At 37.1% G+C, this 16958-nt stretch overlaps 1 protein-coding gene across 4 annotated transcripts in view; it reads left to right on the top strand.

Moving 5' to 3' along the window:
• DCAF10 (DDB1 and CUL4 associated factor 10) overlaps positions 1–16958 on the top strand; it is a 62238-nt gene that overhangs the window by 10391 nt on the left and 34889 nt on the right. For all 4 annotated transcript variants that reach the window (XM_002819600.6, XM_054519686.2, XM_063714140.1 and 1 more), the window contains exon 2: positions 7443–7556. In XM_002819600.6, coding sequence (XP_002819646.5) covers positions 7443–7556 — 114 coding nt within the window. The remainder of the gene's footprint in view (positions 1–7442; positions 7557–16958) is intronic.

Raw genomic sequence — 16958 nt, 5'->3', positions numbered from 1 at the left:
TCTTATAAATATAAATGGAGTTTCAGAAAGATATTAAAGAGAATGAAGATAAATCAATATTTGAACAGATAATGGATGACAATTTTAAAAATTAACAAAAGATATTGTAGATTCAAGAAAGGCTATACATCTCAAGCAAGAGAAAGACAAAAAAAGCAGGCCAGGCATGGTGGCGCACCCCTGTAATCCCAGCACTTATGGAGGCTGAGGTAGTTGGGTCTCTTGAGCTTAGGAGTTTGAGACCAGCCCGGCCAACGTGGCAAGACCCTGACTCTACAAAAAAATACAAAAAAATTAGCCGGGTATGGTGGCATGCGCCTGTGGTCCCAGCTATTCAGGAGGCTGAAGAAGGAGGATCACTTGAATCTGGGAGGTCAAGGCTGCAGTGAGCTGAGATTGTGCCACTGCATTCCAGCGCCACCACACTCCAAACCTTCTGAAACAACTGCTTCAAAAACAAAAAAAAAACCTTCCAACTGCTTTAAAAACAAAAACAAAAATCCCTACCAACTGCTTCAAAAACAAACAACAAAAAAAAAAAAAAGAAAAAAGAAAGATAAAGCCACACTTAGCTACAAGAGTAAAGCTGCTAAAACTAAAATAAAACATACATGCACAAAGACAAAGAAAATCTTAAAAGCAGCTAGAGGAAAGAGATAGATTACTTTCAAAGGAGGCTCAAAAAGAGAGCTAAGTTCACTGCAGAAACAATGGAAGTCAAGAGACAAAGATATTTCCAGACAAATATTGAGAGAATTTGCCACTATCAGATCTACACAGAAACAGGTAACAAAATTATTCTTTAGGAGGAAGGAAAAAGATGGAAGTTCAGAGGTACAGGAAAGAATGAAAAGAACAAAAATAAATATGCGTGTAAATCAAAACGAATGTTAACTTTTTTTTTTCTTTTTTTTAGACAGAGTCTCTCTCTGTCATGCAAACTGGAGTGCAGTGGCATGAACACTGCTCACTGCAGCCTTGACTTCCTGGGCTCAAGTAATCCTCTTGCCTCTGCCTTTTGTGTAGCTGGGACCACAGGTGCATGCCAGCATGCCTGGCTAATTTTTTTATTTTTTGTAGAGACAAGGGTCTCAGTTTGTTGTCCAGGCTGGGAATGGTATAAAACATGAAAAATTTTAGTAGAGCATGATATTTATATACAGTTATATCTAAAAAATTAAATACTAGGATGGGATAAAGGAAGTTGAAGTGAGCTAAGGTTCTTGCATCATCCAGGAAGTAATAATTATGTACTTCACTTTAAAAAGTTGATGCATGATGTTAGCTCTTTAGGTATTGGCTAAAAGAATAGTAAAAATATATTTAACATACTAAATAGTGGATGGGGAGATATCAATAGCAAATATATATATATATTCTTAGAGATGGGGTCTTGCACTGTTGCCCAGGCTGGAGTTCATTGGTGCTGTCACAGCTCATGGCAACCTCCAACTCCTGGGCTCAAGCAATCCTCCCGCCTGTCTCCTGGGCAGCTAGGACTGCAGCCATAAGCCACTATGCCTGGCCATTTTATTTTTTTATAGAGATAGGGTCTCCACGTGTTGTCCAGGCTGATCTCCGACTCCTGGCCACAAGCTATCCTCCTGCCTTGGACTCCTAAAACACTAGGATTACAGGCATGGGCCAATGTGCCTGGCCAAAAAAATGTTTAAAGCAACTGAAAAGGGACATAGAACAGACAGGACAAATGGAAAGTAAATTCTAAGGTGACAGATTTCAACTCAAAGATGGCTAGTAGTTACATTAAATGTAATTTGACTGAGACAATGATTGTCAGATCAGATTTTTAAAAACTGCTTACAGAAGACATACCTGAAATGTAAGGATACACAAAGTTTTAAAGTAAAAGGATGTCAAGGCATACCATTGCTAGCATTAGCTAAATGAAAGTTGGTGTGTTATGTTAATATCAGACAACACAAAAAGCAAATTCATACAATTTCCAAGCATTGAGATTGAGCAGTTTGTTTTTCAATGAAAGCTCAGGAAATAAATAACTAGAAAATCTCTTTATTTTTGGAAATGCTCTTTTAAATAACTTGTGAGTCAAAGAAGAAATCACAGTATAAATATAAAATCTTTGAAACTGAATGATGAAAACATTATCAAAATTTGTGCAATTGCAGCTGAAACCATGTATAGAGGAAAATCTTAGATCCCTAAATGCAGATATTAGAAAAGAAGAAAGGCTGAATAGTCAATAAGCTAAGTAAGCATCCATCTCAAGAACTTTGAAACAGAACAACAAATTATACCCAAAGAAGGAATAGAGATCAGAGTGCAATTGAACCACTTTGAAACTATTTGTCACTATCTTTTTTTTTTTTTTTGAGATGGAGTCTCACTCTGTCACCCAGGCTGGAGTGCAATGGCACGATCTCGGGTTACTGCAACCTCTGCCTCAGCCTCCTGAGTAGCTGGAATTACAGGCATGTGCCACCGTGCCGGCTATTTTTTTTTTTTTTTGTATTTTTAGTAGAGATGGGTTTTACCGTGTTGGCAAGCCTGGTCTCAAACTCCTGACCTTGTGATCCGCCCGCCTCGGCCTCCTAAAGTGCTGGAGTTACAGGCGTGAGCCACCACGCCCGGCCTTCAATTTTTTTTTTAAGAGGCAGGGTCTTGCTGTGTTGCCAGGCTGGTCTCAAACTCCTGGGCTCAAGTGATCCTCCTGCCTCAGCCACCCAAAGTGCTGGAATTATAGGTGATAGCCACTGTGTCTGGCCTTTAAAGTTTAAAAATAGAAACAGAAGATATTGCGAACAACTTCATGCCAATAAAATTCTGAAGTTCAATGAAATAGGCTAATTCCTAGAAAAGTAGAAATTACCAAAACTGACATTAGTAAAAGATTAGAAAGTAGTATCATAACCAATAATACTGCATCAGTAGTTAGGTCTAGATGGTTTTATAGACTAGCACTACCAAATTTACAAGAAATAAATAATCCCAATTTACATAAACTATTCCAGTGTATAAAATAACAAGGGCCAGTCTTAACTCATTCTATGATGTTAGCATACACTTTATACCAAAATCTGACAGGAATAGCACAAGAAAGCAAAATTACCGTGCAATTTCATTGAAGAATAAAGATAGAAAAATCATAAACAAAATATTAGCCAACCGAATCTAGCAATAAGGTAAAAATAAAAGACTGATTTGAAATTAGAAAGTAAATTAATGTAAATAACTACATTAATATATTAAAGAAAAATATAGGAATATCTCAATAAATGCTGAAAAATCTCTTACACAGTTTGACATATATTCATGAAAAGAAAGCTTAGCAAAATTGAAACAGAACTTTCCTTAATCTAATAGTAGGAATCTGCCCAAAAAACCTACAGCAAACATTGTACTTAATGATGAAATGTTGAATATATTCTTGAAGATCAGGAACAAGATGAGTGCCTGCTATTAACACTTCTATTCAACATTGTTCTGAAAGTCCTAGTCAGTACAACAACCAAAAAGAGAAGGAAACAGGTTTTTAAAAAGAAGAACAGTCTGGGCATGGTGGCTCACGCCTATAATCCCAGCACTTTGGGAGGCTGAGGCAGGTGGATCACTTGAGGTCAGCAGTTCGAGACTAGCCTGGCCAACATGGTGAAACTGTGTCTCTACTAACAATCCAAAAATTAGCTGGGCATCATGGCACACGCCTGCAGTTCCAGCTACCCGGGAGGCTGCGGCAGGAGAACCACTTGAACCCGGGAGGCGGAGGTTGCAGTGAGCTGAGATCATGCCATTGCACCCCAGCCTGGGCAACAAGCGTGAAACTCTGTCTCCAATAAAAAAAAAAAAATAGAAAGAACAAAGCAATTATTTTTAGATGGTATTATTATCAACCAAAAACCCCAAAATAATAGAATAGTAAGATTGATTGATAAATAATCAATATTAAAAAATCAGTTACATTTCTGTATACCAGCAATAAGCAAAGCCAAAAAAATTTTTTTTGAGACAGGGTCTTGGTCAGCTAGGCTGGAGTGCAGTGGCATGATCATAGCTCACTACAGCCTCAACCTCCCTGACTCAGCTGATCCTCCCACCTCAGCCACCCAAATAGCTGGGACTACAGGTGTGCACCATCATACCTGGCTAATTTTTAAATTTTTTTTGTAGAGACAAGATCTCACTGTGTTGCACAGGCTGGTCTCAAACTCCTGAGCTCAAGTAATCTTTCCTCCTTGGTCTCCCAAAATTCTGGGATAACAGGAATAAGCCACTGTGTTCAGCACAAGCAAAAATTTTAAAAGAACATTTGTTCAAATATAAAAAAAAAATCAAGTGCCCAGGAATAAGTTCAACAGAAGGTAGGCACAGGCCATATGGAGGAAACTATACAATTTTATTGAGAGAATTACAGAAGATTTAAATAAATGGAGATAGATTAAGTTAATGGATTGGAAGATTCCATATTGTAAAGATAGCAGTTCCATTACAACTTTTTGGGCCAGGCACCATGGCTCACGCCTGTAATCCCAGCACTTTGGGAGGTCAAGGTGGGTGGATCACCTGAGGTAAGGAGTTAGAGACCAGCCTGGCTAACATGGTGAAACCCCGTTTCTACTAAAAATACAAAAAATTAGCTGGGCATGGTGGCACATGCCTGTAATCCCAGCTACTTGGGAGGCTGAGGCAGGAAAATCGTTTGAACCCAGGAGGCAGAGGTTGCAGTGAGCTGAGATCGTGCTATTGCACTCCAGCTTGGGCAACAAGAGCAAAACTCTGTCTCAAAAAAAACAACACAACCTTTTGGTATTAATAGATTTAATATAATCTCAATTAACATCTGCACCTGGGGTGTGTGTGTGTGTGTATGTGTGTGTGTGTGTATACATAAATTGATATGTTGATTCTAATTGTATAAGGATGGTCAAAGGTCCAAGATTTGCTCAGATACTCTAAGAAAATCTTTAATGTGTGGGAAAATGTGCATATTACTGTATGAGGTAAATCAATATTGTATCATGTAAATTCTACCTAAGTAATCTGTAAAGTCAGTGCATTTCAATAAAATTTCAACAGAAATTTTTAACAGAACCTGACATGGTATATATAAAATTTACTTGAAGAGAAAGCATAGTATTAGCCAAGAAAAAGTGTTTGTAAAGCAAATGAGGGAGTCTTGCTTTGCCACGTAGCAAATATACCATAAGCCTTCTAGAAATTAAGATAGTGTGGTGTTGCATAGAATACCAATATACAGTCAAAGAACAAAACTTGTATGTAGTGAAGATGGCATTATAAACCAATGTAAATTAGATCAGCCTTGATATTGGGACAAATTGTGTACCAGCAATAAACAAAGCAATATGTATCTTTTAAACAAATATGTATCTTTTAAAAGATACATATCATACCATGTACAAAAATATACTATAATTTGATTCAAACAAAACAATAACTAACAGTTTTATAGATCCCTTTTATACAATGTTCAAGATTAAGAATCTCCCAGAGGTTGGCTTTGTGTGGTGGCTCACACCTATAATCCCAGCAATTTGGGAGGCTGAGACAGGAGGCTCACTTGAGGTTTGTGACCAGCCAGGGCAACACGGTGAAACCCTGTCTCCATTAAAAATACAAAAATTAGTGGGGTGTGGTGGTGGGTGCCTGTAATCCCAGTTACTCTGGAGGCTGAGGCAGGAGAATCACTTGAACCAGGGAGGCGGAGGTTGTAATGAACTGAGGTCGCGCCACTGCACTTCAGCCTGGGTGACAGAGCGAGACTTCGTCTCAGAAAAAAAGAATCTCCCAGAGTCTGGGACTGGTGGTTCATGCCTGTAATCTCAGAGTTTTGGGAGGCTGATGTGGGAGGATCAGTTGAGGCCAGGAATTTGAGACCAACCTGAGCAACATAGTGTGATCCCATCTCCACCAAAAAAAAAAAGTCTCCCAGAATCATTGATTCACTACTTATGCACAAAAGGGAAAAAAGTTCATTTCAGCGTTCTTCTGACTTACAAAAAGAAATGGCTATTTATATGTCTTCAAAAATTACAAATATTAATTTGAATATTTTTACTCCCAATGACTAGCATAAAAAGTTTCAGATGTTATTAAACTTTGAAGTCCAAATGTCTTAAAAAAGGGTTTATGCAGACAAGTCCATGATTAGTAAATATAGAAAAGATTTCAACTTTTTTTTTTTTGAGACAGAGTCTTACTCTGTCACTCAGGCTGGAGTACAGTAGCGCAATCTTGGCTCACTGCAACCTCCGCCTCCTGGGTTCAAGCAATTCTCCTGCCTCAGCCTCCCAAGTAGCTGGGACTACAGGCCCCCACCACCACGCCTGGCTAACATTTTTTGAATTTTTAGTAGAGACAGGGTTTCACTATGTTGGCCAGGCTGGTCTCGAACTCCTGACCTTGTGATCCACCCACCTCGGTCTCCCAAAGTGCTGGGATCACAGGCGTGAGCCACCGCACCCGGCCAAGATTTCAACTTAATAGTTGTTTTTTAATCTCCCACTTTACCTAAAAAGTTTGTTCTGAATAGAAAAGTTTTTGGCTATTTATTCTATCTTATGTACGTTCATCTTAGTTGTATAAAATACTCAGGATTTCATTTGCTAGAAATGAAATGAATCTGAAAGAGCAGGGCCCACAAAAAACTTAATCAAAATAAATAAAATACAATAGATTTTCACAAATCAAAACAAGGTTTGTAAAAGGTTTATAAAAATATAACTTTGCAGTGGGGAAGGCCTGAAACAAGAGACAAACCTAAAAAACCATGAAGGAAAAGACTGATCTATGTTTAACTGCTCTGATAGGTTATATGCCAGATATTTTCCAGTATGTTTTATTGACAGTGATGAAGAAATATATAATTTGGTTGTATATGATTTTTCCCCTAAGTTGTCTCATCAATGTACATTTTTTTGGCAACCACCTTTTTTATTTAAAAATATGTTTTGGAGTTCTTTCATATTCATATAAAGCTACCCCTTTCTTTTTAACTTCTCTACAGTATTTCAAAGTATTGTGTACTATGGCTTGTATAATCAATCACTCCCTCTGTCATGTACATTTAAGACACTTTGAATTTCTCCTTTTTACAATGAAGCATATCTTATATGTCTCTTTGTATTTGTAAGTAATTAGTTCTCTAGATTAAATTCCCAGAAAAAATTGCTGAGTCAAAACATATGCCCATTTTAAATTCTGATACTTTAGAGGTGCTGTCCAAACATAAGTTGTACCAGATTATACTCCACCATAATGTATGAGAGTACCATTTCCTACTACTCTTGCCAACCACAGATAGTATCAATCTTTTAAACATTTGCTACTAACATGGGCAAAAAAAAAAAGTTATTTACCTATAGCTTGTGTAATTATAAATAAGTGAACATCAATAACCAGCGAATGCTAGAAAAACTAAACAAGATAAATGTGTCATTTGCTTTCAGGTCAGTGCTGACAGTTGCTTGTGAACAAACTGAAGTTCTGCTTTTTGACCCTATATCTTCAAAGCACATAAAAACACTTTCTGAAGCTCATGAAGACTGTGTAAATAATATCAGGTTAGTATTATAGTGAAAAAGTGAACTTTATCAGTGTGGCCCAAAATGTTCTGTTTTGGAAGTTAGTGAAAATGAAAATGTTTAATGCCTTATCCAGCACTGCTAGATGATCCACATTGTGAATTGTGAATCTAATCCCTTATAAAACTAATCCTTTAATTATAAAACTTACTCTTAGCTATGTTGGATTGGAATGTTTCTGAAATACATTTCTAACTTCTATATAATCTTACCTTTTCATATATTAGGGTCATGATTATGAACCTCAGCCATGTATTATGCTAGTCCTGTAATGCCTTTGTGCTAATGGTTTGTGTAGAATGATGGCAGTCCCATTGCTTAGCACCTCTCACTTCCACCCCACCACTCTCTGCAGAAATACAGACTGTTAAGAGGAAAAAGTACATGCACAGACAACTTCTTTGTAGCATCATTGGAAGCTCCTTAATTTTCAGTAATGTGGGAAGTGAATTATAATTGAGCAGTTTGGTGATTAAGATTCAGTCATTAAAATGATGGTCATAGAGACTACAAATGCTTCGCATAATATGGGGTAAAACTGTGATAAGAGTTATACAAATAGGAGATGATACAGAAGAAAAAGATTAAAAGGAAATATTTTAAAATTCTAACAGTAGTTAGAATGGATGGATTATGAGTAATTTTCTATTTTTTCTATGTAATGAGATTATATTACTTTTATAATTATTACTTTTAATTTTCTAAAAAAAGAAATAGGGAAATTACTAGTCAACGTAACATACTGGGTGTTTTGATGTAACTCCTATGCTCCAAACACACAGAACAATAAATTAAATAGCACAAAAATATAGCCAAGTTCTGAAACAACATAAACATCTTTGTGGGCCAGAAATGAAACATGGACACAACGTTTTAAACAGGGCTGAAACCACAGACCAGCTGGCTTTCAGTCTAGCACTGACAGCTAGTAGTTTTGCTCCTGTCAGGTAAAAGGATTAAGAAGTGCTTAAGTGTTTCATGCGAGGCAGGAACCAGAGCCAGAATCACTACATGAAGCCTGGGGTCTGGTTAAAATATCTGTCTTATTTATGAAAGGCTGAAAAGAGAAAAGAGCTATTCACTACCCGAGACTATAAGTTTTAGCTGATAAAAACACAGCCTCATCAATAGCTATTGAATGAAGCCACTTGCTGAGTCAGTAACTGAATGTGTATTTATGATATTTCCAATATCATGATTAAAATGGAGCCCCGAAATGTCATTATAAGGCCCAGTTGTGGACTGGGGGCCCAGATGGCCAAGTGCGAGCAACTCTGAAACCATTAAATAGGAGGAGAGAGAGAAATTAAAAACCTTTTCTACTCAAAAGAAACCTATAACCCAAATTCTAAAATTTATAAAGACATATAATATTAATATAATAAAATCAGCCACCAAAACATTCATTTCTCTGGATGAAATTAATTTTATGGAGCAGTTCGACAAAGACTTTATTTTAAAAAATAAATTATGTATTTATTTTTGACTAGTAATAGATGCACGTAGTACAAAATTCAAAGGTACAAAAAGGGTAAACAGTGAAAAGTAAGTCTATCTCCACCTCTTTCACCTAGCCACCCAGTTTCCCTCCCCAAAGGCAACCACTGTTACCCATTTCTTGCTATCCTTTCTAAGATAACTGTTGCACATACAAACATATATATATACACACTCACACATATGTACATTTTTATATAAATGGTAGCATTTACACCTATTATTATTTACCTTGCCTTTTTCACTCAATAACATGTTTAGAGATCATTTGATATTAATACCCATGGGATTACCTTATTCTTTTTAATAGCTGCATGGTATTCCAATGATTGGGAGAAACTTTTAAGCCTTTAACTTTTACTTTTAACTTTAACTTTTAAGGATGCTCAGAGAAATAAATTAAGGGATACGTTCCAATTAAAGAGAGCTTAAAAACTGAAACAAAAGAGATTGAACAAGAAGAAGTCAATGTAGTAAAGAACTAGCTAGAACTCTTAGAAATTAAAAATGTCAAGCTGCCCAGAAATAAATCCAAATACTTACAGCCAACTGATCTTGGACAAAGCAAACAAAAACATGAAGTGGGGAAAGGACACCTTTTCAACAAATGGTGCTAGGATAATTGGCTAGCCACATGTAGAAGAATGTAAGTGGATTCTCATCTCTCACTTTATACAAAAATCAGCTCAAGATGGATTAAGGACTTAAACCTAAGACCTGAAACTATAATGAAAAAACCCTTCTAGACATTGGCTTAGGCAAGGATTTCATGACCAAAACCCCAAAAGCAATTGCAATAAAGATAAAGATAAATAGCTGGGACCTAATTAAACTAAAGAGATTTGGCATGGCAAAAGGAACAGTTGGCAGAATAAACAGACAACCCACAGAGTGGGAGAAAATCTTCACAATCTATACATCTGACAAAGGACTCACATCCAGAATCTACAACAAACTCAAATCAGTAAAAAACAAAAACAAAAACAATCAATCCCATTAAAAAAGTGGGCTAAGGAAATGAATAGATAATTCTCAGAAGAATAATTCTTCATATGGCCAACAAACATAGGAAAAAATGCTCAGCATCACTAATGATCAGGGAAATGCAAGTCAAAACCACAATGCGATACCACCTTACTCCTGTAAGAATGGCCATAATCAAAGAATCAAAAAACAGTAGATGTTGGCGTGGATGCGGTGATCAGGGAACACTTCTACCACTGCTGGTGGGAATGTAAACTAGTACAGCCGCTATGGAAAACAGTGGCGAGATTCCTTAAAGAACTAAAAGTAGAACTACCATTTGATCCAGCAATTTCACTCCTAGGTATCTACCCAGAGAAAAAGAAGTCATTATTTGAAAAAGATACTTGTACCCACATGTTTATAGCAGCACAACTCACAATAGCCAAATCGTGGAACCAACCCAAATGCCCATTAATCAGTGAGTGGATAAAGAAACTGTGGTATATATATATATGTGTGTATATATATATATATATATGTGTATATATATATGTGTATATATATATGTGTATATATATATGTGTATATATATATATATGTGTATATATATATATATATATATGTGATGGAATACTACTCAGTCATAAAAAGGAATGAATTAACAGCATTTGCAATGAGCTGGATGAGATTGGAGACTATTATTTCAAGTGAAGTAACTCAGGAATGGAAAACCGAACATCATAGGTTCCCACTGATATGTGGGACCTAAGCTATGAGGACATAAAGGCATAAGAATGATACAATAGACTTTGGGGACTTGAGGGGAAGAGTGGGAGGCTGGGCGAGGGATAAAAGACAACAAATATGGTACAGTGTATACTGCTTGGGTGATGGGTGCACCAGGGTCTCACAAGTCCCCTGTGCTAAAGAACTTACTCATGTAACCAAATACCACCTGTATTCCAATAACTTATGGAAAAATAAAATTAAAAAAAAAAAAGTCAAGCTGGGCTTGGTGTCTTGCACCTGTAATCCCAGCAGCTTGAGAGGCTGAGGCAGGAGGATCACTTGAGCCCAGGAGTTCAAGGCTGCAGTGAGCTATGATTGCACCATTGCTCTCAGCCTAGGTGACAGAGCAAGACTCTATAAAAAGAAAGAAAAAGAGATTATGTAGTTGGTATATAAAAAACTCAATAGATGGGATAAACTTTACCTTTTACACTATTGAAAAATGAATTAATGAGTTAGAATATAGCACTTAAAATTCACACAGAACACATAAAAAAGGTTAAAATATGAAAAAGTAGTTGAAAGACAGGATTGAGAGATTACAGTGTATAGTTATAGAAAAATATTGGTAGAAAACTAATTTTTGAAGATAACAATGGCTGAGAATTTTTAGCGCTGAAGGGCCTGAGACATCAAATCAAAAGTGAACTTTATAGTGTTTGCAGTTTAAATAAAGATAAATCTGCATCTAGACAGGTTGTGGTGAAACTCTAGAATACCAAAAGTCAAGAGAAAATCTTAGAAGCCACCAAAGTTAGAAGCCAGATTACCTACAGAAGTACAGTAATTACAGAAACAGGTTTCTCATTAGCAATAGTTGATATCAGGAGAAAATGGAGTAATATTAATATCTTCAATATGAAGGCAAAATAACGTTCAATACCATGTTATGTCCAGGGAAACTGTTAATCCAGACTAAAGAATTGTAATTAGATAAAATGTTAACTGTTATTAAGAGAAAAGAATTTAGGAGTTTTTTTTGGGGGGGGTACATGTAAAACAAAATAAAAACTAAAACTCTAAATTAGCACTATCCAATAAAAATGTAATGCTAATCACATATGTAATTTTTAATTGTATAGTAGTCACATTAAAAAAGAAAAAAGGGGTAAAATTAATTTTTAATAATTTATTTAACCCAGTATGTCCAAAATATTATCATTTCAATATGTAATCAATATAAAAATTATTGAGATATTTTACTTTCATTTTTTTCACGCTAAGTCTTCAAAATCCAGTTTCTATTTTATACTTAGAGCACATCTTTTTTTTTTTTTTTTTTTTTTGAGACAGAGTCTCACTATGTTGCCCAGGTTGGAGTGCAGTGGCGTGATCTCGGCTCACTGCAACCTCTGTCTCCTGGACTGAAGCAATTCTCATGCCTCAGCCTCCTGAGTAGCTGGGATTACAGGCATGTGCCACCACACTCAGCTAATTTTTGTATTTTTAGTAGAGATGGGGTTTCACCACGCTGGCCAGGCTGGTCTCGAAATTCTGACCTCAAATGATCTACCTGCCTCAGCCTCCCATTGTGCTGGGATTACAGGCATCAGGCACCGTGCCCAGTCATTAGAGTACATTTTAATTCAGACTGCCTGCCTATCAAGGACTCAAAAGCAGATGTAGGTAATGGCTACATTACCAAATTGGACAGTGTGGTTCTAGATAGTAACAACAAATAGATTGTATGCATGGGGGAGTTTTGTTAAGTGGGAAGGTATAATATGTTAAGGCCCTCTTCATGTTCAAGAGGAAGATAAAAATATTAAGTAATTCAGACTCTTCTAGAAAAATGTATAATTAAATATATGTGATAAAAAAACAGAAAATATTTAACTAAAATAATGGAAATACAAACCATTATAGCTCTTAAAGCAGCAGAAGGGCAAAAGAGAATATTGAAAACTTAGTTCAGTAAAAGACAGGATAGTTTAAAAAAGTTAAAAAAAAAATTTAAATGAAGAAAAGGGATGATAAATAGAATATAGAAAATGAGAAGTAGAAAGAGTTCCAAATATATGAGTAGTTCAAAGTAAATATAGATTAATTTTCTTTGTTAAGAGTCAACAATTTGAATAAAAAGCCAAATTATTTATCCATTGCTCTATCGATAGATGTTTAGCAATATCAAAAATAAAACCACTGAGAAATGGGAAAAGAAAACTGATAGAAATTATCAATATCAGACAGATGAAAGACCAAGGGCTTTAATAAAGATAAAATGAAACAGTACACATTAATAAAAGGAAAAGTCTACCAAGAAGATATAATAATTATGAACCTGAATGCACCTTAAATATAGCCTTAAAATACACAAAGCAAAAACAGAATTATAAAGAATTAGAAGTCTACAATTATAGTGAGATATTTTAATACAGGTCTGTCCAAAACTGATAAATCAAGCAGATAAAAATTAGGCAGTAGAAGATTTTAAAATATCCTGAACAAATGGCTGTTATTAAAAAGTCAAAAAAATACAGATGCTGGTGAGGTTACGGAGAAAAAGGAACACTTACTGTTGGTGAGAGTGTAAATTAGTTCAACCATTGTGGAAAATAGTGTGTTGATTCCTCAAAGCCCTAAAAACAACTACCATTCGACCCAGCAGTCCCATTACAGGGTATATACCCAAAGGAGTAAAGACACATGCATGCATATGTTCATTGCAGCACTATTCACAATAGCAAAAACATGGAATCAACCTAAATGCCCATCAATGGCAGACTGGATAAGGAAAATGTAGTACATATACACCATGGAATACTATGCAGCCATAAAAAAGAATGAGATCATGTTCTTTGCAGGAACATGGGTAAAACTGGAGGCCATTATCTTTAGCAAACTAATGCAGGAACAGAAAACCAAATACTGCATGTTCTCACTTAGAAGTGGGAGCTAGATGATGATAACACATGGACACATAGAGGGGAGCAACAGATGCTGGGGCCTTCCAGAGAGTGGAGGGTGGGAGGAGGGAGAGGATCAGGTTAAATAACTAATGAGTACTAGGCTTAATACCTGAGTGACAAAATAATCTGTACAGCAAACCTCTATGACACAAGTTTAGCTATATAACAAACCTACACATGTACCCCTTAACTTAAAAATTTAAAAAAGTGGCTGGGCACAGTGGCTCACGCCTGTAATCCTAGCACTTTGGGAGGCCGAGGCAGGCGGATCACCTGAAGTCAGGAGTTTGAGACCAGCCTGGCCAACATAGTGAAACCCCATCTCTACTAAAAATACAAACAAACAAACAAAAAAATAGCCAGGCTTGGTGGCGTGTGCCTGTAATCCCAGCAACCCGGGAGGCTGAGGCAGGAGAATCGCTGGAACCCAGGAGGTGGTGGCTGTAGTAGAGCCGATATCGTGTCACTGCACACCAGCCTGAGTGACAGAGCGAGACTCCATCTTAAAAAAAAAAAAAAAGTTTAAAAAAGTGGTATATTTCTTTATTAAAAAAAAAGGCAATATGAACAGAGTTAATGCATAGCTGAACAAATGAGAAAAGGTATTTCAATGTTAAAAGCTGACAAGGGATTAATGCTCAGAATATACAAGGGACTCCTGCAAATAAAAATCAGGAGGGCAACCCCAGTAGAAAAATGGGCAAAGGATATGGACAAACAATTGATAGAAAGGAAGCCCCTACAGCTATTATGCATGTAAAGAGAAGCTTAAAGTTATTAGTAATCACACAAATGAGAATTAGAACAAAATGGCACTTTACATCTACTGGACTGCAAAAATTTAAAAGCTGGATAAGCCAAATGTTGGCATAGATGGGTTCTGTATCTTGATGGGCTGATGGGGTGTGGATGCTATAGCCTTTCTGGAAGGATCTAGGGCTACTAACGCTATGACCCAGCAGTTATGCTACTGAGTATATAGTCCAGAGACATTATCATAGGATCCACAAGAGCCCACAGGTTTGAGGTTGTTTGGTGTGGTGTATGTAGGTGGGAGAGCACTGGAGCCAGCTGAGTGCCCACCATCAGTGAGAGAATGCACAGGTGAAATGTGGCAGATGACGCCAGGGTGATGTTCGGCAATGGGAACCCAGATTAGATATGCCTGTGCCACATGTATGAGATTTCAGAACCTAGCAGTTTTTTAGAGAGAAAAAATAGTAAGAAGCAGAATATGTAATACACTATCATTTATGCAAATAAAACATACACCCAAATACCACAATACCTTTTTTTTTTTTTTGAGATGGAGTTTCGCTGTTGTTGCCCAGGCTGGAGTGCAATGGTGCGATCTCGGCTCACCACAACCTCTGCCTTCCCAGTTCAAGCAATTCTCCTGCCTCAGCCTCCCAAGTAGCTGGGATTACAGGCATGTGCCACCACGCCTGGCTAATTTTGTATTTTTTAGTAGAGACAGGGTTTGTCCATGTTAATCAGCGTGGTCTTGAACTCCCGACCTCAGGTGATCCACCTGCCTTGGTCTCCCAAAGTGCTGGGATTACAGAGGTGAGCCACTGCGCCTGGCCACTACAATACCTATTTTGTAAGAACACCAACATACAGAAACAACCACATGCGATCAGAACAAAATCCTGGCGTAAATGGGTAGGGGAGGAAATGAAAGTTGGAGGTGGGGATAAATGGAAACAAATGCTTAGACAACAAAGTGACCTTGGAACCTTGCACAGATTGGTGATGAAAATATGCTACAATAGGATAAAAGTATGATTAACTCCACCTTCTGCATCTGGGGTCTCAAAAACAAGCAAGCAAACAAGCAGGTAGAAAACAAAAACAAAAAGAAAAGATGCAAAACAGAGTTATCAAAATGGTGGTAGAGTTAATGTATTTACATTAAACAAATATGTTTTTAAGAACAAAAAATATCCTGAACAATGTTTCTAATTAAAAACAAATGCTGGATAAAATGTAATATATATATATTTTTCTAATATGTAGTTGAGCTTATAAGAAAGACAGGAATCCATGGGCCAAAAATGAAATGGAATCAGGAATGCAAAGAAGTAAACAGGTGTTCAGTTGGCTTTTACCCTGGAGGCTTCTGCCAAGAGCTGGTGACCTTGAGCTTCTGTTTTGACAAGTATGAGAAGGGAACAAGAGAGATAATTCTAGAACCAGTTTAAGGTGAGGAATTTAGTAGAAAGTGACTCTGCATAAGGCTGGGACCCCAAAAGTGCTTACTTTCAGCAAAAAGGTGATCTAGAGATAAACCACCCTGTTCATCTAGGCTGTGGCATTGGGGACAGAAGTAGCTGAATATCTTATTTTATTTTTATTTTAGAGAAAGTCTCTCTCTATTTTAGAGACAGAGTCCCACTCTGTTGCCCAGGCTGGAGTTCAGTGGCATAATCATAGCTCACTGCATAGTTCAAGGGATTTTCCCATTTCAACCTCCCGAGTAGCTGGGACTATAGGTGTGTGCCACCACCCCTGGCTATTTAAAAAAATTTCTTTTTGTAGAGACAGGGTCTTGCTATGTTGCCCAGGCTGGTCTGACACTGCTGACCGCAAGCGATCCTCCCACCTCGGCCTCCCTAAGTGCTGAAATTACAGACATGAGCCACTGTGCCTGGCCCTCCTCTGTGAATATCTAACCACAATCCAGCACTCATGCATGTGTGGGACCCAAATTCACACTACCATATAGTTCAAAATCTCCAGCCAACAATTTTCTATTGGATTCAGGTTGGAAGCACTGTCATGTATCTGTAAAAACAAATATAAGTCTGCCAGGTGCAGTGGCACACACCTGTAGTCCCAGGTACTTGGGAGGCCAAGGCTGAGCCCAGGAGTTCATGGCTAGCCTGAGCAAACTAGCAAGACCTGCTCTCAGAAAAAAGAAAAAAAAAAAGGAAAACAAATTCAAATCTTCTCTGGAGGCAAAAAGTCAGCATCATAAAGAAGTTGATTCTCCCCAAATTATTCCATAAATCCAGTGCAGTTTTAGTTAAAATACCAACAGAGTTTTTCATAAAACTTGATTTTAAAACTTATATAGAACAGCAAGAGCGAGGCGTGGTTCATGCCTATAGTATATAGTCTTAAAACAGGAGTAGATTAAGTGACAATGGAATATCCCAGAAACAGACCTGTGTATCTATAAAAATGTTGTATATGATAGCAGGGGCATTATGAATCA

Source organism: Pongo abelii, chromosome 13 (genome assembly GCF_028885655.2).
Source record: "Pongo abelii isolate AG06213 chromosome 13, NHGRI_mPonAbe1-v2.0_pri, whole genome shotgun sequence".
NCBI lineage: Eukaryota > Metazoa > Chordata > Mammalia > Primates > Hominidae > Pongo > Pongo abelii.
This window is presented reverse-complemented; position numbering and strand designations above follow the sequence as displayed.